The sequence below is a fragment of the Nymphaea colorata genome, chromosome 2 (assembly GCF_008831285.2).
Source record: "Nymphaea colorata isolate Beijing-Zhang1983 chromosome 2, ASM883128v2, whole genome shotgun sequence".
NCBI classification, from domain to species: Eukaryota; Viridiplantae; Streptophyta; class Magnoliopsida; order Nymphaeales; family Nymphaeaceae; genus Nymphaea; species Nymphaea colorata.
Genome location: NC_045139.1, coordinates 16,473,600 through 16,498,578, shown reverse-complemented (window position 1 = coordinate 16,498,578; position 24,979 = coordinate 16,473,600). Strand labels below are relative to the sequence as shown.

The following is a 24,979-nucleotide window of genomic DNA, read 5'->3' as shown; positions in this document are numbered from 1 at the left end:
TTTTGCACGTGTGCGGATCGCCATCGTGCAACTCTTTTTATTTCAAGTTGAAGCTATTAGATTTCTTCGGTAGAAACCTCAGTTTAAACTCAGGATTTGTGGTTCTAGTGACTGTAATCAATTTGCATAAGTTAATAGAGATTACAAACTAATCATGCTTCTAGTTGCCCTGCACCCGTTCACCGACTCACTCCCCAAACTCTCCTCCTCCCGTACACCATCCTATAAAATGTCAAAAGGTATGCGGGAACTGAAGAATGAAGCAGCCAAATTTCCATGGAACTGTTTGCCTCCACAATTTCAGCAACTCTTTCATCTTGCAACATGATATCAGCACCATCGTTTATTGCCAATCAGTGCTTCCTGAGAGTCAATTTGCCAGAAAATTCTGCCACCCCTTCAATGCTTCAAAATGATCATGCCCCATATTCAACTTCTATGTGAATTCTCAATGAACATGATTATTCAAGCACCTTCACTTGGAGCCATCACTACATCTCAGCTTCATGAGTCAAGGAAACAGTATAGCCAGGTCAATTCACCCAAGCGCTTTCTTCTTCGCATTCGGATTCAGAGCTCTCGTCGCCACTTTCGAGCTTCCCGTCATATTCACCACAGCCACTGCTCCGTCGGCCCATCATAACAAGATCAAGCATCTTCCTCCTTGCGAGATAGACTGGATTCGGATCGATCAGGCGGCCACGATCGTAAGCCTCTCTCAGGAACACGGTATGGGTTTTCCCCTTGGTCGATAGGTAGAACATCCCCGAATGGTCCAGGAACAAATCCCTCATGTTGAGATCGATCCTGAACCACTTCCTGAATTGGCTGATTTTCTCCACCTCCACCATCTTCTCCACTGTCAAGCTCAAGAACTCGTGAACGATCCCCACTGCCCGTTTCTCCATCTTCTTGATCCCAGTCCTCGACCGGCTCCTGCTCTTACTGAAATCGACGCGCCCAACATCTTCATAAGGACCCCAATAGGGCAAACTCTGCCATTCCTTAGTCTTGGCCCTGAATTCCTTGCTCAATCGCATACCAGGAGGGAAGCCATGACAGAATCCGAACCTTATTTCCTCCAGGTCCTTTCGGTTCTGCCGGTACTCCTCATCCCTCCATCTCTCAACTGCTGGAACCGGCGGCAAGGCCATTGTTTCCACGAGTCTCAGCAAGTGGGTGCTGGGTTCGTTAGGGTTATCGACGAGGGCGAAGATACCGGGGTTCTCGGCGATGACAGAATCCTCGAAGTCGTCCGGGAGACCCAGTTCTCTCCATACCTTGAAGATCGCTCGGAGAGGGAGGGTACGGGAGGCAGACATCGAAAGCAAGCGCCTAAGGCGGTCGATGGCCTCGGGCTTCGACCGGTCGAGGGTGTCGGCCTCCTGGCGGAAGACCTCGTCCGCGGCGTCGGTGAACCGGACGGCGAGCGGCTTCGCGGAGGAGATTGAGAAGACGTGGGGGAACTTGCGGAGGAAGGAAGGAGCGCCCCTGGAGAGGTGGAGGCGCTGACTCAGCCTGGAGAGAAAAGAGAGGGGTAACGAGAGGTCGGGGTTGGCGTAAACCAGGGACTGTATGGTAGCGATCTTGGTGACGTGCCTCTGGTGGCGCATGAGCTTCTCGAAGGTGGGGTCCCTGTGGCGCGACTCCACCGACTGAGCAGACGTCGTCTTCTTCCTCATTCCTGGGATGAGGATGATGGAAGAGGAGGAGGAAGACAACGGCCACCGGGAAACGGCGTACCTCAACATGTCCTTCTACTTCTTAGGCGCCGTCTCCACGTCGCTTTAGCGGCTCTGCCGCGTTGTCCACAGAGAGAGACCAGAAGATTCGGAATTCGTTTCCACGGAGAAAATTGGGCAAGTCTCAAGTATTGTTTCCAAGTCACGACAGTCTCCTAGCGCCAACTGATACGAAAAGAGGTCCAAACTCTGATTTCAGATCAAACACCTCCTTTTCTGTAACATTCCAGGGAAGCTTTTTCTCTAGAATATTAGAGCTGTTTGAACCTTTAAACCTTCACTTGAGCTCGAACTTATGATCAACTAACTGCCTATTAGTACCTTGAAGCCTTCACTTGAGCATGCATGGTGAGCCTTAGCCATGGAAGAGGCAGTACTGGAGTTCGAATTTATGATCAACTGCCTATTAATGAAGGCCTTGTGCTAGCGGATGACCTGCTCTCTCTCTCTTGTGTAGCTGGTAGGGTAAGAGGTGCGTATCAGGCTTTTTTCTTGTTTGATTCATATGTGCGCTACTCTCCTTTGAAACTTGGTTGAAGGGTGCCTTTCGGCTTTCATTGGTTTTGGAATGGATATGTTGTTGTCCCCTTCTCTCTCTCTCTCTCTCTTGTTTCATTTGTGCAGGTTGGTGTTGGAAATTGGCAATAGTTGATGCCAGGTGGGGAACACTTGAACCTTTCATTTGAAGGTCCTGACTTTTAACAAGTCAATATTGGTTTCGTTGATCCCATCAAATAGTCCTATATGCATAAATTTGGGCAGCCTCTTTCCTTTTTCGCTGTTTTATATGACCAATGCCCAATAATACTTTGGAGAACTTGTAAGTTCACTACAGTACCTCCAAAGACATTGAGGGGCCTTGGACAATAGGCTATCGATGATCCTTGTAGCTTCTTGCAGGAGAGAGCTCCTTTGTGCTTGCTGAAAAGTTGTAGGGTCAAAGAGACCCTAGATTTAACATTGTCTAAGTTAACGGCCATATATACACCAAGTTAGGTCTTCCCATATTTTCGCTCCCGTCGTTGAAACAGAAGGTTCATTTTTGAACTTCGCCCATCGGATTAAACGAGCCAATTAGGAAGGGTGGTTCATCGCAAGCAGACCCTCGAGTATTCATTTTACGCCCATAAATTGAAGATCTGCACTGTTATTAATAATACCATATATTACACGAAAGAAGGCCTTTCAAGTAGCAACCACGCCGTATACATTGATATTCACAAACTGGTAGGCTGTTCAGATCTTTCCACTCATCATATTTCTCACAAATAATAGACCACCCAAAAAATTGGAGCACCAATACCGATAAAACTATAACTTACCTATCCTGATTCATACAATGAAAACAGACGAAAATGGCGCCCGCTTTACAAGTTACCGATGCAAATAAATCAAAGACAAATGGGGTCATGCTTGATCAGTAGCCATGCTAGAAAAGATAAAGAGTAAATGTACTTAGTATATTACAAGCACAAGCGTCGACACCAAACAGCTTTTTTTCAGCTGTCTGGGTCAAAAAAAGAAAAATGTTGCCAGTTAGAAATACAACATGAAAATTGGTGTTTGACATTTCTCTACTGGAGGAACACATTATAAGTTGTAACACCTGGCAAGCAACGATTGCGGTGAAATAGTACGTATCCGAACATCCAGTACACCAGGAAGCAGTCAAATTATCAGTTGTGTCAAGAAAATCAGTCAGTTTTATTAAAGAAAAAAGATCAGTTGCTCCAACGTTGCCGTCAGACTCTTGAAAATACATACCACCTTATGACTTGTATATAGGGTTCTAAATTTTGAGACAGCCAATTGGAGATCCACATTGAAAAAAAATTGAAAAGTGCAGCAAGGAGATAGCACATATCTTCATAAGAACGTAAGGTTTCATACTCCCGTAAAAACATAGATACTGGCTTACCAAACCAACCAAAATGGAAAACAGGATTCTCGTTAAGAAACACAAAAGAACAGACACAAGTCCTGGGTAATTCTTGTACAGCATTTGGTGGACACCTGGAAATCACTCTTATACAACAAACCTTCGACCTGTCACCCCAATGCATTCTGGAAAAGTCTATATGTTCTGCAACTGTGAGAATGCAATTCGGATAACGCATCTGTCCAGGGTGCTAGCATGCTTACAAACGAGGGCCTCTGTAGCCTGCTCCTCTGTTTCAAACACCACAAGAGCCTGTTTCTTGCCATTAACCTCAAATAGCTTGGAATTCACTATGGTTCCATGTTCCTCTAGATGGGTAATGATATCCTCCTCTGTGATGTCTTGAGGGAGAGTAGATATATGAATAGTTTTGGTGGGTGCACAGCAGTACCTATAATTTTTCGCTGGATTCCGGTTGTATCTGTTGAGATTGGACCCAGAGTAATCACGGGTGTCCTGTGCTGGTGTGATGTTCGGATGCTTGGAAAAGTTCACCTCAAGGCGCTTGCCAAAGAGAATTGCACCCTGAAACCATTATACAATCGGTTCATAAACTAATATAAATTACTCCCCATGCAAACTTCAGCAAACAAATAATCTCTGTAATACAAATAAATTCACAGTTTATTTCAATGATCAGGTTATGTCCAGTCATGTGGCATATGTAGTACAAATACCAACAGATATGGCAACACTTAATGTCAGAAAACAGCATAATGACAGATTCTGGAAATTAATTGCTCAACAATATACACATTTAGGACTTTTCAGCAGACCCGCATTTAATGCAGGTAACTGGAAAGCTGCAAAAGGCTTTGCTTTCTACTCTGTGATGAAAAATGAATGATAAAATTCTGCAAAATACTGTGCCATTTCAAAAGTCCTGAGTTGGCAGGGAGTTATGGGGACATTGTAACTACTCATAGCAAGACTTTGTACCTTCAAAAAATGAACAGCCATCTCAGCCTGAAAGCCATCCGCCATCTGTATTAATGCATGGTCTGGTTTGTTTCGAAGCAATTTAATTCGAACAATATTGCCATATATAGAGAATAAATTGAAAAGCTTGTCCTCGTCAACTTTCTGAAACCCACAAAAAGGGAAAAAAGGTCAAGATTCCAAATTATGAATGCATATAACATATGTAGACAAAATCCATGTGTTTTAAGCAGAATATAGACATTGTCATCCAAGAGTAGTTAATCAATTAAAACACAAACTAGAAGAGTTGTCCAAGCAGCATCATCAAAAGCAAGTTTAAGAGTCTAAACACTAACCTATTTTGGAAACACACTACACAGAAATGGAACAGTTGCAAGCTTTGTCTTTGATAGTCTAGACAACTGAGTGTTTCCTGAAGCAATTTTGGAAGCAAAAATTCTGTATGTGGTGTGATGTCGAGTGTGTGAGAGAGAGAGTTGGGTTAGGATATGGGTGTCCTGTTCCTAGCAACAAATAGGAGAGACTCCCAGCTGTCGTCCCTCTTTCACGTCAACAAGATTCGAGCCAACCATGTAAGACTTGTCAGACTGTCAGCCGTAAATGGTCCTCTTTCAAATGAAATAATCTCTCAGAAAAAAAAAACAGAAGGTGCACGAGTATGCCAGGGAAAGAGAAATGGTGTTAAAAGTGGTTCCATGTTCATCACATTTACAAAATTAGACAAAACAAAGGGACTGCCACTCTCAATATACCATGCTTATATTGTGCCTATATCAGCTAAAAGTTGTATGCACCTCCATTTTGGAAACAATTTTTTGAGACATGTTGTACTACAAAAACACAGAAAGGTTTTGGCCTAAAAACCCCAAATTACTGAGATGTTTGCATCAAGACGATCTTTGGGAGTATTACGCATTCAAGAATACACACAGAATACTTACATCAGAGTTTAGGTTGGAAATAAGAAGTGTGCACCGGTCATTAGTACCAGAAATGCCAGGCGGTAGCCCTCCACCAAAGGCAGCTGCAACAGCAGCAGCTGTACCCATCTATGAGAAAGACATATAAGTCATAAGATAGCCCAATTTGGAACTCAGAACAGATAAAAGCCACTGGAAGGAAAAATACATAAAGGAACAATCTGACCGCATAGAATATAATACAACGCTCACACCGGTAACTCCAGCACACTCACCTGTGGAAATGCCACTGAGGAACAAAATAACCATTGTTAGTTAACTAAAACCATGGCAGTGAAAACTGGAAAAAGTTAATGTCAAGAAGAAGATAATATTACCAGCATGCTGAAGTCCATACAGCCCTCCCGCATCGCCATAGCCACTCTGCATCACCAAATGAAAGTAAGGAGTCAGAAAAACGAAACAGCTTCTTTTATTGGTCCATTGCCTTTTGTTTCTCATTTTCACTATGGTAGCTTGGTATCAGCTACTCTGCCAGCATAAATAACATGAAAGTAGTGCTACAAGTGAACTTCTTCAGAACAAGTAAACTAATAGCACAAAAACCAATCAGTTAGGTCCATAATAAACCAAATCCAAATACCATGAAACCCAGGAATTAGCAGATTAATCAGCAATGGGGAGAAGAGGAAAAAGATACAAGAAACACACTTTAGAGTTTAGAGTCTTTAGACTTTAGACAGTGTTCAACGAAGCTTATGTGCTTAGAAGTATAACACAGAACAGAATAAGCTGACCGTTTCAAATTTTTGGATTATATAACAATGTTATTTAGGTTTCAGTCTGAAGTAAAATTTCTCTATACATGATTATCACAAATTAGCCACAAAAGGAGCTCTACTGTTTATCATTCCAAGATTGAAACAAACCAGCTTCAACCTTATTATAGGGCTACCTTTTTTGACAGTCACAAATTTAATCACAAGATTGTCATAATTTTTCTTTTGGTAAAGCAAATAGCAAGTGATGCAGCTAAGCACAACACTATGATGGAGCTTACTTGTGATGGTCTTCCCTTTGGTTCAGAAGGCAGAGATGGATTTGTGAAATCTCTGCAGATTGATGAAGCACGATTAGAAATTTCACCACAAACACAAAGTATCTAACACAAGGATACCATCTTACCTAGACCTTTCATTATTGTAGTTCACTTGTAATTCTGGCAGACTAATCAGCAAAAAAAAAAAAAAACAACAGAAGGATGAAATATTAGGCAAGCAACAGACAGTCTAAATATCCCAATATGCTGATGTTTATGATAACATACTTGGAAAACTGTATATCAAGCTGACAGCAGCCATCATAGATATTACGCCCCTGGACCACCAGACACCATTTATAAGTCATGATGAACATGATTTCAAACTATAAGCTTGGATGAAAGCCATAAATATAGTTCTCAAGATTTTATTGGAGACGTTCTTCTCGGATATGTTACAGCAAAATTGTCATCCATGGAAAAATCTCAGAAATTTATTTTAAAAATCCTAAACCTAGGTAAAAATAAAATAAATCAGAAACAAATAAGAAGACAAAAAATAACTAAATAAATTGATAAAAATAATGTTTCAGTGATGATAAAGCAAACAAATAATTTAATTAAACAATGACAACTACTAAGATACTAAAAACAAACTGATAATAGCATGTCAAAATTTCAAGTATATAGTATATACTCGTGTCTGTTTTCAAAAAGCTTTCACATTTTTCCCATTTTTCTCCTTTTTAGCATTAATATCGTGCTTTAAAAAAAAAATCTGTGACTCTGCTAATATAATAGAGCTGAACTCTTGAAAGAAGTGGAGTTTGCCTGCAAAGTGTTTCTTGCTTGAACGGCACTTTGGCGACTCTGGTACTGTACAAGAGCCTGAAATCCTGCACAATGATCCAAACCACATCGAAAAGGTTAGAGACTGGATGTTGAAAACAGCTGAGACATGTGGCAGGGAATTCTGCACAATGCTGTTGCCATTTCTATTCTATAATTGTTACTCCAATGAAACTTTACGCAAGTCCACAGACAGTTGGAAGAAACACATATCTTCAAGAAGGAGAAACTATTAGAAAAAAACTAAACAAATTTAATTTTTGTGGGAAAATGAAAATCAAAAGCTTTCAAGAAGCTGACCAGCTGTCTTCTGAAACGTGACGATCTTCTCCACAAAACCATGCGGAGAAAACACTTGATGCAGCACTTCCACCGTTATAGGGTATAGCAGGTGATGGATTGTAACTAACAGAATTCGGTTGGGCTGAGAATCCTGGGTGCGGCCGACAGCATAACAGAGATGATAGAGAAGAATAAATAGAGAGAAGAAGAAGAAGAAAGAAAGAACTATAGAATGAGGAGAGAACAAGAATCAGCACCTCCAAACAACGCAATACAGAAATAAAACTAAGGGGGAAATTCATGTGGAAATATGCAAAAAGAATCAAGTCAAAATACCTTCACTAACACTCGCTCAAAATCGTACAATTAAAAGAAAAATGCACATGAATTGCTAGAAATAAATTGGACAAGCACCATACTAAGAAAGAGAACCTAAAAAATAATTAAAATTCCCATCCTCAATTAGCTAAGGATGCTAATCTTCAAGACTAAGAGCTATCATACAATCTCAGAATATAGACATATATCTGCAAAATTCATCGTGGCAGCCTTTAAACAAAAACTTACTTGGTCGCCATTTTTACTCTGAGAACTTGGATCTGCTGTGGTCAATTCTTGATGTGACGAGAACTGAATGTAGACATTCCTTCCCCTGGCAACATTAGAGAGATAAAATCGACCATAAAAAAAAAGCAAAAATATCTAATTTAAACAAGCCATAAGTTGCTGAATTCAACCCAGAAAACCAGTGGCCAAATGCACATTCAGAGAAAAGAAAGTGATCTGTCTAAGAACAGTCCCATGAAGAGGACATCAAATGTTATCAAACAAGAGCTGGCAATCAAACTTTCTTGAAAAATGAAAAATTTACTACTATATTGAACTATATTCCTGATACAACAAATTTGCTACACACCTGATACTTGGCTGAACGCTTGTATAGTACTGCAATGCACTGACGGCAGAAGCAACATCATGCATTTGAAGAAGAGCCTACATTGAACATCGTTCCATCACTTTCAGTTGACATGACAAGATAATACAAATCTAACCTTACCTGATTTTTTGCTCGAAGCATCACAAGTTTAGTGACGACACCAAATGGTTGGACCAATTGAAGTAGATCATGCTGAAAATTTCCAAATCAGGTGTGTAAGGCTATGAAGAGTATTAGCAGATCAACAATATATAAACATGCAAGTACCTCAGATATTTCATGCCCAACATTTCGGACATGAAGAACTTTTGAAGGTTCGGTCATCTTAATTAACCTGCATTTGGCAATCAGCACACAAATAAATTTTAAACAACAAAGGAGATTACACATAGGCTCCACAATTCTCCAAAAACGAGCGTAAAACATGAAAGCATATTATGATCCAAGCTCCTAAGGAATATAAATAAGCAGTAGGAAGTATAACAGCTTGCTTGCAAATTGTTAGAATTTAGCTACAGAAATTATACAAAGGCTAACACCCACTTGTAGTCATTTTAATTTTTAAGCCTGTGTCTGCAACAGATTTCATGATACTGAAATCAAATTTATCAAACAAGAAAAATGATTCAAATCTTTCATTAAAATAAACAAAGATCACTGAGCTGAATAACAAAACTTGTTCTCCAATTATTGCAAAATGATAGTAAAAATGCCTTCAAAACTTAATAGGATGGTAAATCCCAAACATAAACAATTTTATGGGCACCGGCATCATAGAAAAATAAGTTTAAACCATTGCCGTTGCCGGCCTCCATATGTAAAGGTATGCAAGTTGCTTTCCCCATTCATCACCTTCTCAAAGTACCAGTCCCCGCTCACCCCCACCCCACCCCTCCCACCCCTGGGGGAAAAAACTCCCTCCCCCACATATGATTGACATAATGAATTAATGAGGATCAAGTAAATACATGCATTTCCAGATTAAACTATAAGGAAGCACCAGATTCAAGTCCTATGCATTGCTGACTGAGCAGTCCAATCCAGTCCTGTACATCAGAAAAATCAGGATTTTTTCTTCTAAATTTCCAAAGTAATTTCCTAGAAGCCAAGAATTACACCAAAGCATTTTCAGCTAATGTAGAAAGAAACAATTTTCTTCTCGTATGCATTTAGTGTTTGATACATTATAATGACTTCAAGTAAAAGTATGATTCTCCATAGCATTTTTTATAAAAACTTTCCTCTTTAACTAAGACTACTGTAACATTTTGTGCATTCATAAACAAGGAAACAAGCAAAAGCAGATACACTTGGTTGGAAATGACAGAAATGACTTTTATAAAGAGGTAAAAAATATTATGTAGGTAGTCTCTAAAAAGCTTCATTCGTTCATATAGTCAAAAGGTTGTTATTGCTTAAATGTACAGCTTCATCAATAAAGTAATTCAGTATTTGGACCATGCTATCACCTAGATGGTAAAGGTTAAATAGGATAATGAGTGGTGAGGAAACAACCAGGTGAAATGGTCCCAACATTTCCTAGCAATGCTGAGAACTTATAGCATATACAAACCAAGACTTACCTAGTATCATGTGTTGACCCTGACAAAATACTCCAGAAAACCATGACAACATGGGCAAATCAAGGTTGAAGATGGTCAACATTGTGTCTGTAACTACTTTTCCCATTTTAGTTACTTAGTTTACATTCACTGCCATCTTTTTACATTAAAGTTTATCCTGGAAAGTTTATTTCCAGTTTTCCAAGTCGGATTGCCATCTAAGTTTTAGGTCATACTGATCTAGAATGACTGTTCAAAAACTTGCAACCATAGTGATATTTATGGTTTGCTTTTCTGAATCCCCTATATCCTACTTTAACCAAAATTTTGTCCCAATTATTGAAGAGTCGCATGGATGTAGCACTAGAATGGCTTTAAAAGCTTATTATGAATCGCTTTTATGCCAACTTCAGAAGACAAGGAAGGGACAGTGCAGAAAGTGTCAACAGATTCAACATACACTAGTCCTGTTCTCAAATATATGCCAGCATCAGCAATGCTTGTCAATCAAGTTTAGGAGAGGAGAGGTCGCCTATTGCTTCCTTAAGGCACCTCTCTCTCTCTATCTCGCTGTAGCATTCACCCAAAAGAAACGACAGAAAATAGTTAAGATGAACACTCCTCTATGCCCAAAAGTGTTTTAGTAGAACCAAAATTGAGCAGTCACCCCGTATATAAGCACACATGCGATAATTTTAAATATTAATATGCATATATGATTGGATGAACACAAAAATATCTTACATGGAAAAGAAGATAAGGAGAGAGAGATGGTAGGGAGGATTTTTTTTGTTTTGGAGGAGAGAAGGGGAAGAGGAATAATAAGAATAAATTATGGTGAAGAAGAAGTCACAGGAAGAAGAAGAAGTTGTGGGAACAGAGAGAGGGAAAGATGTACAACATACCTCTTCTACTTCTTCTTCCTCCTCCTCCTCCTCTTCTTCATGGTCGGGGCAGGGGAGATATAAGAGAGAGAGAGAGAGAGAGAGAGACAGAGACAGAGACAGAGAGAGAGACAGAGTGGAAGGGAGGGAGAGAAGGCCTTTACATTGTGAAGAAAAGGACAAACTGACTTGGTGAGGCATGAGCAGAACCGAGAACATAGATCAGTCGTCTAGCACTAGACAGCCTAAGGATGGATAATTAGGCAGTAAATCCTAGGTTCAAATGCGCGTAGGACTAAAGCAACTTCTACTACTAGAAATGGATCAAAAGTTCTCTATAAATAGGCATGTCAATCCTTGATTCGCCATGCACCTAGGACTTAAGCAACTTCTACTACTAAAGTTGGACATAATTTTCAAGATTCATAAAGGCAGTGTCAAGAATTTTAGAAACTTGAGACAAGTGTTTTGTGAATTATTAATCGTGCCAAACACAACAATGGGTCACTATTTTCCTTTTTACTAGAAAGCTGGAGTTGGCAGACCCATTCCAAATTATGTCAGCAGAGACACACACCAGGTGTTGAAATTTTCAACTTCTTCAACCTAAAGGTCTCATGTCCAGTCCCTTAATGCAGATAGATGGCATTTGTATCAGCTAAGTGACACATACTAGCGTTTTTCCTGCAAAGTACAATAACGTATTGGCAGTAGCGTGAAGATTAATATTAAACTGAAAACGTGTGCTCCCAATGACACAATGGAAAGCGATAAAGCGCCCAATATATATATATATATATATATATATATATATATATATATATATATATATATATATATATATATATATATATAATATATATATACTGTAAAAGTCAAATTAGGATATTTGTTGTCTATGATGAACAATAAATAATGCATGTAATAGTTATTTTCATTGAGTGATAGATTGTGTATTACATGGAAAGACATTTGATTAAGCCAAAAACAAATAGGTGTTAGCCATGTATATATACCATTACACAATTTTTTAGCCAAAAAAAAAGGTTCAAAAAGAAAAATAGTTAATCATTTAATCAACTTAGCTTTTAACATTTTGTTATTACATCTTGAACTGAACTAAAAGAGATTGGTAGGGAGTCCAATTTTGACTGGTAAATGCGTAGGGAAATCATTACCGTTTAAGGATTCTCAAGGCCTGATTTCTCTTTCAGATGTCCTTGCGCAATTACAACCTATGTTTGCACCATGGATACAAGATACAACAATCTTAGCACCTGGCTCAACAAGAGAATAACAACTTTTGACTTGGACTCATGATTTAGTAGTGGTGAGCAGCAAAGTAGCTTCGTAGTCTATTCTACTATGAACAGTATATTTTGTGATATACCACATTTATGCATTTAAGATCCATTTGACTTTACTGATACAAAAGGTGCCCTATTTTCTCAAAGTTCTCATTTCACATTTTTCAGAAAATCTTTGCTTTCCACTTCCTAGATCCTTCCAATCAAATGATCAAATCTGGCTTTCATCTTTCACATAAATGCAGCACCCATTAGTGACATGGTGGAATACTGCGGCAGATAGAATTCATCTACTGCTAATCGTCCCATTGTAGTAAGACAATGGGTCATGTGTTCATGTGGTGAATGGTAACCCTTGTTAGTCAAACGTGTATGTGAAATTCAGAAGCTTAGCATGGTAGGCGGGAGCACCAGAGAGAGAGAGAGAGTCATTTCAAATATCAATCTACAATAAGAAAAGGCTGATTTTCAAATTAGCTCGTCCAACATCAAGTTACAGATTTTGCTCTGCTTGCATATGGCATGCCTAAACAAGCCCAAGGATGACGTTTAAGTTTGATTATACACCGTTGTCACGGCTTAAGAAAAGGTTGTCTGCTTTGACCATAAGTTAAAAATATAATGACATGCTAGAATGTCTAAAACGACCAAATGCTCCTGTCGGATCATTTACACATTCAGCATTGACAGTTAGATATCTAAAGAAGTTGCTTAGAGAAAGAGGAACATAAGAAGACTTCTTTGTCCAAATCAAGCTCCAGAAAGAAATGATATTTTGCACTTTTTCCTACTAACAAAATAATCCCAAGTTTCACATGCTTAAACATCTGTACCATGGAAGATGTTACCATAAAAAGAACAGCAAAATCAATACACATTTCCATTTTAAGTAACACAACTATTTTATATGACAAAACCTTTAAGAGGTCCTGCCCAAGAGAGATTATCCAACACTCAGTAAGTGGTTCACATTTCAGATTTCTAAGAAAGTGTATTATCTATATATAATAGGAAGCAAATATTATAGTTAGGACATGCTTAGAGGTTCTTAACATTAATCCCACATGGGTATTGACCACGAAGAAGATCAAATGCTGCAATCCATTTTTAACTAACGATGTCCAACAGTTTCGGGACTTTCGGAGCTACCACAAATATATCTCTCTCGCGAGTTACTAATTTTTCTTAGCTAATTTCCCACTAGCCGCTAGCTAGACACTGAAGGTTTTGATTGGATGCCTAGGCTGCCCTAGACACGAACAAAAGCAATCAAGAGCACAGAGACACAAAACGAATCCAAAAGGAAAGATCTCTAAAAAAATTAAGACGAAAGAACTCATAAGTCATAACCTAGACCAATTAGAGACCGCCAAGAAAAAGGAAGGAAAAGCGATCCTCTGAGTTGTTCTTCTCCGTCTCTCTATCGACCCGACTGCTTCAACCACTTCCTTATCAGGCTATGTGCAAAAACAATGTCCCATTTCGCGTCATGCCGGACACATAAACGAAAATCACGTAGGTTTTCCGCCTACGGATGGATTTTTACCCCACACACGAGCGAGCGAGGGAGGGAGGGAGGTAGAGAGAGAGAGAGAGAGAGAGAGAGAGAGAGACCTGTTTCAGGTTCGTCTTCCTACTGCGATCGAATAACGCCGAGATGGGGAGAGACTGAGACCGATCGAGGAAATAGAGGAAGAGAGAGAGAGAGACAGAAGGGCAGGGCTCTTTATTGTAGAAGAAAACTTTTCTCAAGAAAAAGAGAAGGGGAGAAAAAAAGGTCACGGGATTAGGGTTTTAGTTGGCAGGTCAGCAGGACCATCCGATTAACCTTATCGGTGTTGTTGCCATCTCTCTTTCTGCTTTACCCGACCCGACCCGGATCCATTTTACAGCTTACCACATGACATCGGACCCAGACCCACTTTCATTCTTACCGTATTTCTTTCTTTCATATGAAGAAGTGTGAACTGCGTGATGTGAGAAATTGAACACTAGCTAGTATTCGATTCAAACATCACCAAAAAAATTCTAAATCCAAACTTAAATTTACTACGGATATCAACAGTTTATATTTAGATTGAATATGCCCATAATCATGTCAATGTCAAGTCTATTGGATTGGATGCTTACGTATTTAAATTCGAATATGAATAACGAAAAAGTCTGTACCATATTTCACCCGGTTTTTTAAATTCACAATTCAAATCCGACTTTTATTTTCAGATCCGTATATAAATATGACTTTTGCATACACCGGATGCTCGCATATTTAGATTTGAATATGAATAGAGAAAATATTATAATTTATCCCACTTTGATTTCTAAATTCGTAAATCTGACTTTTATTTTGACATCTGTATCTAAATAGGACTTTTACATACATAATTGAGCTTAACGATATGTTAAGGACAAACTTCTATGGATGTTGGATACATGATATTTATTGAAATTGAATGGGGATATGAATATGAATCCAGTTAGATATTTATTTAAAACGGAATTTCGGCATGTTTAAATGTCATTTATTAAGTTATAATATGATCCAATTACTGTTAAATTTTTTCCATGTCTTAGAATATCTGATCCAAGCAAGGTTCATTAACGTCCCTAAAATTTACAATTCAATTACTATGTTTCAGTGGGTAGTCCAATTAAATGATGCCAGTTTGCGATATATGAAAAATGGCTACATCTGACCAGAAAAGTGTTAGAAGAATAGTGGTTAAAGCCCACCCTCTTTTCTCACGACGGAGTCCTTTAGGCCTAAGGTATATATATATATATATATATATATGAAAAAGGTTGGAGTAGACAACTAATGTGGCTTCGCCACTGTATGGTACGCCCGTCAACTAGAATGTCATGCTTGCCAACATTTGTAGTCCATGAACTTAACGGAAATTGAAACGTTTGGTGGTTAGTGGTTTAATTTGATCTTGATAAAAACATTTCCCTATATTGAATTATGAGACCGTCATAATATCTAAAAAACATCACATGTAGCTTGTCGAGCCTTAATCGAGTCGAGCTCGAGCTGCTTCTGTCGAGCTATTCTTGAGCTCGAACTCGAGGTTTCATTAGTCGAGTTGAGCTCTAGTTGGTTGAACTCAGGCTCGACTGGGCTCGTGTTCACTCTTAATCGAAAGATAAACAGTTGTCATCGTTGATGCCGATGCAACCCATGACCTCATAAGGTGAGAGAATGAATGGCCTTTTGGCCGGTGTTGGGGTTGTTAACATCTCGCTCTCTCATGATGTAGATGCATGTCTCCATTATGTGACATGGATTGGGCCTTGCAAAGCGCTCGCTAAGAGTAAACTTCCATCCCTGATTAAAGAAAAACTAGCGTAGAAAATATATTCTTGAATAGGGATAGGGTATCGTAGTGTCATAAGAAGAACAATGCCGAAACTTCCATCCAATAAGCTGACAAATGAAATTATATATATATATATATATATATATATATATATATATATATATATATATATATATATATATATATATAAACAAGTTGACAATCGAAAATAGTGGTTTCAAGGAAATATATATTGTACGGTAATAAGTCATTATCATTATCAAGACTATTATCAAGACTTTTAAGATAAAGAAGTTCATCATGCATTAGGTATTGCACAAATTGTATTAAAAAATATTTTTATTAATATATAGTAATTTTATTTTCTCATTTTTTGTGGCTTTGCATTTCACTGAAGAATACCTATTTTGGTTGAAAATAGAATGATAGTAATTTGTGTTTCAAACAACTGTCACAAGCTGCAGCGGTGGAGATACATGTTTGTTGGTGTGGGCCACTGCTCAGCCCATCAAAAAATCAATTGAAGAGACTCAAAAACATAAAGTGCGCACACCAAACCCCGGGCCGGCTGATGACTCAAGTGCCCCTCATAGCTCCACCAGTGAAAGTAGAGGGCATTTAGTAAAAACAAAAAAAAAGACATGTCATCTGTTATTTCTTAAAAAGATCTGGTTATAAATGTTCTTTTGAAATCTGTCAAAACACACTAGACATAATTACAATATATTTCTCAAAACAAAACTTTAGATGACATTTGACAATAGAAACACTGAATTAGTGTTTCATTTTGGAATATTAGAACGAATTCATAAAACATTGGAATTTTTTCATGTTGCTAATTGGCGACCGGTGCTCACCAAATTGTTTTCGTTTTATAAAATTTTTATCATTAAAAAATCTGCACACCTTTGAAAGAGAAACGTCATTTAGAGCTCGCAAGCAAATGAAGGTTTAAGATAGCAGAAAAGAAGCATTATTGCTTTGAAATAATTAAACATTGGACGTTATACTCGTGAAGAAATCAGGCGAAGTCAAACATTTAAAAAAATATGCCTTATTTTTTCCATAATAAATTACAAATAACAGAATAATGCAATAAAAAATTGTAAACAATGAGGGCATTTAGGATTTTTTAAATATCCGACTTGTTTTTTAATTTAAAAACCAGTATATTGATGTTAATTAATTATGCAAGTTTTTATAAAAGCCCATTCAAGTTTGTTGAGCCTTAATAGAGTCGAGCTCGGCAAAGTAACAATCCATATATTCAAACGAGCTTGTCGAGCCTTAATCGAGTCGAGCTCGAGCTCGAGCTCGAGCTGCTTCTGTCGAGCTATTCTCAAGCTCGAACTCGAGGTTTCATTAGTTGAGTGAAGCTCTAGCTGGCTGAACTCAGGCTCGACTGGACTCGTGTTCACACTTAATCGAAAGGTTGTCATCGTTGATGACGATGCAGCCGATGACTTCATAAGCTGAGATAATGGATGGCCTTTTGGCCGGTGTTGGGTTGTTAACATCTCGCTCTCTCATGATGTGGATTTCTTTAGCCATCCAAATACTTTAGCCCGATGCATGTCTGTATTATATGACAGGGATTGCGCCTTGCAAAGCGCTTGCTAAGAGTAAACTTCCATCCCTGATTAAAGAAAAACTAGCGTAGAAAATATATTGTTGAATAGGGATAGGGGTATCGTAGCGTCATAAGAAGAACAAGGCTGAAACTTCCGTCTAATAAGCTGACAAATGAAATTATATATATATATATATATATATATATATATATATATATAAAAGTAGCCTACAACATACTGCCATCAAAAGTTAGAACGCTTCTTTTCTTCAAACAATTTCGGACCCCCTAGCTTGTTCATGATCAGACTGTGGAGGATTCCCATTGGATCGTGTGTATGCCAGACCTTGACGGAATCATCTAGGCCATTGATTTCAAAGAAATCATATGGTGAAAATTAAGTTGAAAAATATAGAAATAATGTCTTTTCAAGGGCCCAAGTTACCCATCAAAAGATACAAAAAGTTTCGTTTAAGAAACTCCTTTTTTTTTTAAAGGTCTATGTCTCTCTTCCTTTGAAGGCCATTTTGGACTCTTGAGAGAACAAGCTGGTTTTATAATTGCAATTTAATCTCTATCATCTAGTCTCTTTGAATTCAATAATTAGATGATTCTCATCAAATATGTTACACGATATATATATATATATATATATATATATATATATATATATATATATATATATATATATATATATATATATATATATATATATATATATATATATATATATATATATATATATATATATATATATATATATATATGTGTGTGTGTGTGTGTGTGTGTGTGTAGTGTGTGGGTAAAAATAGATTTTAATTTTCAGCTTTCTCATCCTCTCCTATTTTTTTCAAAGATAAAATAGCCGGATTTACACTTGAAAGAAAAAATTTTCTCACAAACATCAAAAGGTTTTCATTTTTATGAGAGAGAGAGGGAGGGGGATTATGACTGTCAAAATCTATTCCTCTTCAATGAAAAAAAAAAAAGATTGAAATTGAGTTTGGTTTTGATCCTTCTCATTTTAGAAAAGCAATGGACTGGATTTTCATGACCTCACCAGTCACCACAGATTAGCCCTTTACATATTATGAGGCCTCTTGTTCCTTTGACTTCCTTCAACTAACAGTTCAATGTGCAAGCAAACCATTCACCTATAAGCATAGTTGGCAAAACCGTGACTTGGACTCGGATCAGCAGGCGACCGACTCATTGGGTTAGTGAGTTGAGTCGTTGACCCAGTCTAGTTTTAAAACAACCATAATGTAAATCACTACAGCTCAAGTTAAGCTTGTTTACCAACTATTTATTTTCAATGTAACTCGAATTCAACTTGTTTATAAGCTCAAGTTTTCAGCTAAACTTGAACTTGGCTCGTTTGTTGAGCTTAACCGAGTGGGTACAAGTCGAGTTCAAGTTAGCTTGACTCGTTGTACACCTCCAGACCCAGTTGGTCTTCGGGTTAGGCCAATTCCAAATCAATAGAAGATCCACAAGTTTATCATTGGATCTGAACCCTTATCCAGTTATCCAGGAAAAACAAAAAACCAACACCAGATCACAACCCACCAAACAGTTAGGTTAAGGATGAACTGATCGGATTTGAATTGGATATATCCTTAATCATATCCGTTTTTTCAGATATTCACATATTCGGATTCAAATTAAAATAAAGAAAAGTCATATCCAAATCCGGTTTTTATATTTATATCGGAATCCGAATTTTGAGCCCAATTTTGCTAATTTTCAAAATTTAGTAGCATTAAATACAAGATATTTGTTTAAAAATAAATCCAATCCGAATCTGCATCTGATAGATATTTATGTATATCTGAATCCGATTGAATGCCATTTATTAAATCCAAATCCGATCAAATTTTTTAATCGAATATTTTTTTTCAAATAGGATATATTGACATATATATATAGTTAAGGTATTACTACAACCAAACGGACACAGCTCACAAGCAACCCCAAAACAGATCATATGGTTCAAACATGGACCTAAATCAAGAGAACTTATCCCCAAGAAAACCAACATAATCCACACCCGGATAAAAACTGTGATCCAAAAGTTCAGATGCTTAGGACCAAGTCAGCCTTCATCCTAAACCCAGTAAAGAACCAACCCCGTTTCTTGGGGCTAAAAAGAAGAGCTAACTTCCTCCCATAATGGCGTTGAACAGTTAAAAATTAGAAGGTTGTTCGTGGACGAGGTAATTTTGAAAGGAGGAGGGTTGGGCCTCGCCTATATAAGGGGGGTGAAGGCCAGGGGAAAGATCAGGGTTTGGGTGGAGTAACGGCGGGAGGTGGAAAGCAGTGGGCGGAAGTGTAAAAAGCTAGGAAGGGCGAAATCCCAGACTAGGGTCTTACACCAAGTCACCTGAAAAATCCAAAAAAAAAACAGAAAAAAAAGAAGAAGAAAAAGAAAAAAAAAAAGAAAAAAAAAGGAGAGATCTCTAGAGAGAGGGGAAAAGAAAAAGCACAAGGTTGAGAAAATGGCAGGAGGATCGTTTGCACCAACAGGGGAAGTGAAACACTATGCAGGGAAGGTCACCGGCTTTGTGGTCATCACTTGCATTGTGGCTGCATTTGGTGGGCTTATCTTTGGATATGATATTGGAGTCTCAGGTGAGGAAGCACCAGGATTTTGTTTTTTTCTCCGTCTTCGTTTTGTTTGTTTGCTTATTTGTTCATGCTTCTTGGATTCTTTTTCCAAGCAGGGCTGTTTGTTTTAGCCGGTTTACTTGTCAAAATGATGATGTTAATTGAGTTTTCGTTCTCTTTCTTTCCTGGAAACAAAGAAAATATGGATTTAGAAAAGACACTGAAGCTGGCTGGTGCAGCCTAGCATTGTTCTGCCTCCTTTCAGACATGACGAAAGAATTTCCTGTTTTACCAAAGAAAAGACTTCCTGAAAATTGCGGGAAATGGATTCCCTTTTGTTTTCTAGGCAAATGGGATGGGAAAACATGGAAACAATTCGGAAAACTTAGTCTCCACCAGTCATGTGAGGGAGGAGGAGAGGGATATAGAGTAATAATGAAAGTGGGGATTCATGGTGTGTGATGCAGGGGGAGTTACTTCCATGGACGCGTTCTTGAAGCAATTCTTCCCGCAAGTCTATGCCAAGCAGCTCCAGGCCCATGAGAACCAGTACTGCAAATTCGACAGCGAACTGCTAACCATGTTCACGTCATCCCTGTACGTAGCTGGTCTGCTGGCATCTTTCTTTGCCTCCTCAATGACTCGTCTCTATGGTCGACTCCCATCAATGCTCTTCGGTGGTGTCACATTTCTTATCGGTTCGGCCGTCAATGGAGCTGCCAAGGACGTAACCATGCTCATCGTAGGTCGCGTGCTTTTGGGCGTTGGTGTTGGCTTCGCTAATCAGGTAGGAGATTTCGTTTTTTTTTTGGGGGAAAAACGATCACCAAAATCCTCATTGATCACCTGATCAATCTTAGACTCTCGAGGGAGATTGTAGGATTTTAGATCATATGATTTCAAATCATTTGGAATCAAAAGATGCAAGTATCGCATTATGAAATCTATGGATCTCAAGTCAGACCTCCTTCTCTCTAACTTGAGATACATGGAAATTTCAAGCGGAAGAACTTACCACCTGTGTTTTTGCAGTCTGTTCCGGTGTATCTCTCTGAAATGGCCCCTGCCAAGATCAGAGGAGCGCTGAACATGTGCTTCCAGTTAGCCATCACCATTGGCATCTTTGCCGCCAACCTAGTGAACTATGGCACCAGCAAAATCAATGGCGACTATGGTTGGAGAATTTCCCTTGCACTAGCAGCAGTACCAGCAATCATCATGCTTGCTGGAGCCGTCTTCCTCCCCGAAACGCCCAACTCCCTCATTGAACGCGGACAAGTAGAGAAGGCAAAGGCTATAATCCAGAAGATCAGAGGAACTAGCGAAGTAGAAGAAGAGTTGCAGGACATAATCGACGCCAGCGAGGCATCCAAGCAGGTGGCGCACCCATGGGCCAACATCCTTCAGAAGAAGTACAGGCCTCAGCTTGTGATGGCCATAGCCATTCCCATGTTCCAGCAGTTCACCGGCATCAACATCATCATGTTCTACGCTCCTGTGCTCTTCAAGACACTTGGATTTGGAGACGAAGCCTCGCTTATGTCCGCCGTGATCTCTGGCCTCGTTAATGTGCTCGCCACCTTCGTCTCGATCGGCACCGTCGACAAGTTCGGCCGCAGGGCCTTGTTCCTCGAGGGCGGCGTCCAAATGTTCATCAGCCAGGTGAAACACGACACTTGTGGATGATATTTCAAAATCAAAAAGCTTCGTTTTGTACTCAAACCAGTTTTTTTGAATTTTTGGGTACCATTAAGATCGAGTTTCGAAAAGCTTCTAAGCATCTCTTTGCTAACTTGGGTGCACGCTGTGGATGATTATGCAGCTTCTGGTCGGCGTCGTCATCGGCAAGACATTCGGCACGTCCGGCACCGGGACAATAACAAAGGGCTCGGCAAACTTCGTGCTCTTCTTGATCTGTGCCTACGTTGCCGCCTTCGCCTGGTCATGGGGCCCTCTCGGATGGCTGGTTCCCAGCGAGATATTCCCATTGGAGGTTCGGTCCGCAGGCCAGTGCATCAATGTGGCGGTGAACCTTCTTTTCACCTTCGTCATAGCCCAGGTCTTCCTGTCCATGCTCTGCCACCTCAAGTTCGGACTCTTCTTCTTCTTCGCCGGCTGGGTGCTCCTCATGACCATCTTCATCTTCTTCTTCCTGCCGGAGACCAAGAACGTGCCGATCGAAGAGATGGAACTAATATGGAGGAAGCACTGGTTCTGGGGAAAGATCATTCCCCAGGAAGACGATCGTGCTCAATCAAAACCCAAACCTGCACAAAGCTGATCCTCAGGTGCACAAGGAAGACGATGGCGACGAAGATCACGGTGTCTTAACAATTCATCTTTTATCGGGTGGTTTAATGATCTATATGTAAATGGTTGGTTGCCTTCAAAATTGTGAAGAATGGAATAAGAACATCATGAAAAATATTCTATTGGAGAAAAAAAGAGCCAAGTGTGATGCATGAGCGCGTGATGTGAATCCTTCTTCGGATAAAAACGCAAAAAAAAAGCACAAACTAACACTATTCATTGGGGTGTCCTTTTGTATTGAAGCATGTTTGTGTTGGAAAAAGAAAGGAAGGGATTCATTTTCTCACTATATACCCACTAACTCAAATTTTACGTATATATATATATATATATATATATAATATATCACCCACAATGGCCACACGCAGTATAGCACTTGAACTCTCAACCGACCGGAGTACATCTCATTTTGTGGATTTTGCATCCAAATCCGACGGTCCAAATTCTTCGAGGGCGAGAATGGGACCCGCTCCCTCCTCTATTTATACCGCTTCTAGGTTTAAGGGTTGCAGCTTTTCTGGGTCGTCCTCGTTGTTCACTTGGAATTTGGGGAGAAAGTTTCAGGCCGAGGAGATCTCGTTTGAGTGTATGGGCTCTTAGGGTTTCGTTTTGCTGTTTTTTCTTCTCTTCTTTTTCTTCCTTCGTCGTTGCTTTTTTTTGGTTTTGGGATTTTGATGGTGGTCGGGGCTGAAGTTTGGCTCTGAGGCTAATGAAATCTTGCCGTGCCTCAGAGATGAATGCAGCACCCAAGAGCAAAGTTCACCCCTCTCGTCCCTCCCTCTAGCTCCGGCCAGGACTCCAACTCCGGCCGGTCTCTGGCTTGAGGAAGACGAGACATGCAGTCCCCTCCAAGGGCCTCGCGGCTCACCCTTTTTTTCTTGGATATGAACTTGCAGTTCTCTCCTTTTCTGTCATTAGAACTCTTTTGAGAACTGCGGATACTTTTTCTGGTTAAATTTCTTCAATAACGAGTTGGCTTTTGATTGAATACTAAAATTTCTATTTTTTCTTCTGGTCTGTGGAGTATGAGTATCAGGATTTGGAGATTAAATGCTTGCGTATTTTTACTGTATCGCGTCCTAAATCTTATGTATATTAAGTTATCAATCTCTCAGCTTTGAAATGAGATTGCGGATAAGTTTGTTCTTTTTCATTCAGAAAAAGGAAGAGTTGCAGATCTCCTCCATTTGCATTGCTCAAGCATGCAAGATGCCAATTCTACGGTTTGTTGGAATTTAAGAGGGCAAACAGAATAGGAAGCAGATAGTCACGCGGTGGGCGACTCTTCTTAAGGTGAAACGCCAATCGGGTGAAGACAACTCACTGCCAACGGGCTCGTCCAGTCGATACGACAGTGCGTTTATTAGTATGTTCTCTAACGTGGACATCTTGGCTTTTAGAACTAAAACGACCAAAAGATCCAATTTCAATCTACCGCCCCTGAAAAAGTTGGGGAAAACAAAGAAGAATGACATGAAATTATATATACGTTTTTAAAATGAAACAATGCTCATTCGGTCACTCCTGCTAACATGATTTAAGTAACAAAAGATGGATTTATTCAATTACACGGTGGATGAATCAAAAAAGAAAAACACAGAACTTGAGATGTAAGCTTGTTGTTGGTATGCATGATGGATGAGCTTGTTGGGAATTAAGAAAAGATTATTTACAAGCACCCAATTGTCATTCGTCAAATGCAAGTATGCTCTCAATATGTATTATTGATAAAACTAACAAATGCCTTTAAAATTGCAAATTTTGGCATCTTCTCGAAGCTCCTGCAGATCAGGAGCATTAGTTCATGTCACATTTATTATATATTCCAATCAAAACATGGCCAAATTCAAGTAAAAGTAAAACAATTTGAGATTATGAGATCTCAGAGACCTAATCCCAACAGTAAATGACATCCGAAGGAAATCCCAATACTTCATGACATCCTAAAAGGGTCTTAATACTAAATCAAACCCAAATTCAAGTATTCCAACAGATAGAATGGGCTGCAAACAACATTAACTGGTAGAGAAAGGAGAAGGGATGGGATTTGAGGCATACTACTCGAACACGTCCAGTAATGTGATATCTCAAAATGAAATCTGAAGCAAAGTTCTTTTTTGCCATTGTATCAGGTTGACAGCTCCAACCTTCTTAACATGGTTAAATTAGCTTGGATTTATTCTTGGTCAGGTAAATTCCTAACATTGAGTCAGTAGCCACCGGTACGGCGTTGTTGGAGCTTGCAAATGTCCTCAGACCAACAGCTTTCCAGCTCCACCAGCAACGTCGAGCATAATAGAGGCTTGTTTGTAAGCGCTTCAACCTTTACTTGGGAGCAGCTCATACCTGTGGCCTAATTCCCGCGGCAAGTTTAACAAAGCACGTCATCTAGAGAAAGGATCTCAGGACTCATGGAAATTCACTTCGATTGAAGCTCAACATGCCACCCATAAGATGAGCAAGTCACTGGATATGATTTAAAGCTTTAAAGATGAAGTTTGCAAAGAATGATAGCTAGGCCGTTAAGGCATCAAGACAACTTGCATATTTCCAACAACAGCAGTCTAAAGAGAAACAAGAAAGTAAGAGCGCCCAAGGAAAAGGTAATCACGTAAGATATATGTATGTCGCGTCATCGCTACTGTAGACAGAAATTGCTGTTTGTTACCAGCTCACTCTTTCTCTTACAGTACAGTCCCCTCGCTATGGGTACCAGCAACTAAAGTTCCCCGATCAAATATCATAAAAAAATCACCACAAATCAAAGAA

At 39.2% G+C, this 24,979-nt stretch overlaps 3 protein-coding genes across 6 annotated transcripts; 1 reads left to right on the top strand and 2 right to left on the bottom strand.

The window, feature by feature from the left end:
- Positions 1-8: 8 nt before the first annotated feature.
- On the bottom strand, positions 9-2,291 carry LOC116247645 (protein ROOT PRIMORDIUM DEFECTIVE 1). Its single transcript, XM_031619877.2, has one exon. The coding sequence runs from the start codon at positions 1,749-1,751 to the stop codon at positions 534-536; it is 1,218 nt and encodes a 405-aa protein (XP_031475737.1). The 5' UTR covers positions 1,752-2,291; the 3' UTR covers positions 9-533.
- A 1,284-nt stretch (positions 2,292-3,575) lies between these two features.
- Positions 3,576-14,173, bottom strand: LOC116247677 (polypyrimidine tract-binding protein homolog 3). Of its 4 annotated transcripts, XM_050075913.1 has the most exons (17): positions 14,018-14,158; positions 12,275-12,331; positions 11,118-11,780; positions 8,918-8,984; positions 8,771-8,842; positions 8,630-8,706; positions 8,281-8,365; positions 7,732-7,864; positions 7,414-7,478; positions 6,871-6,920; positions 6,729-6,770; positions 6,604-6,655; positions 5,921-5,966; positions 5,819-5,832; positions 5,565-5,672; positions 4,621-4,764; positions 3,576-4,206 (listed from the first exon to the last, which is right to left on the bottom strand). In XM_050075913.1, exons 4-17 carry the CDS (start codon positions 8,972-8,974, stop codon positions 3,817-3,819), a joined length of 1,335 nt encoding a protein of 444 aa, XP_049931870.1. In that variant the 5' UTR covers positions 8,975-8,984; positions 11,118-11,780; positions 12,275-12,331; positions 14,018-14,158; the 3' UTR covers positions 3,576-3,816. The 4 variants fall into 4 exon arrangements, with proteins under 4 accessions (XP_049931870.1, XP_031475787.1, XP_031475788.1 ...); XM_031619927.2 differs by lacking the exon at positions 11,118-11,780; XM_031619928.2 differs by lacking the exon at positions 12,275-12,331 and having other exon boundaries at positions 14,018-14,154.
- A 5,409-nt stretch (positions 14,174-19,582) lies between these two features.
- Positions 19,583-22,463, top strand: LOC116249154 (sugar transport protein MST6-like). Its single transcript, XM_031622328.2, has 4 exons — positions 19,583-19,924; positions 20,368-20,687; positions 20,933-21,562; positions 21,723-22,463. The coding sequence occupies exons 1-4, from the start codon at positions 19,792-19,794 to the stop codon at positions 22,179-22,181; spliced, it is 1,542 nt and encodes a 513-aa protein (XP_031478188.1). The 5' UTR covers positions 19,583-19,791; the 3' UTR covers positions 22,182-22,463.
- The last annotated feature ends 2,516 nt before the right edge of the window (positions 22,464-24,979 follow it).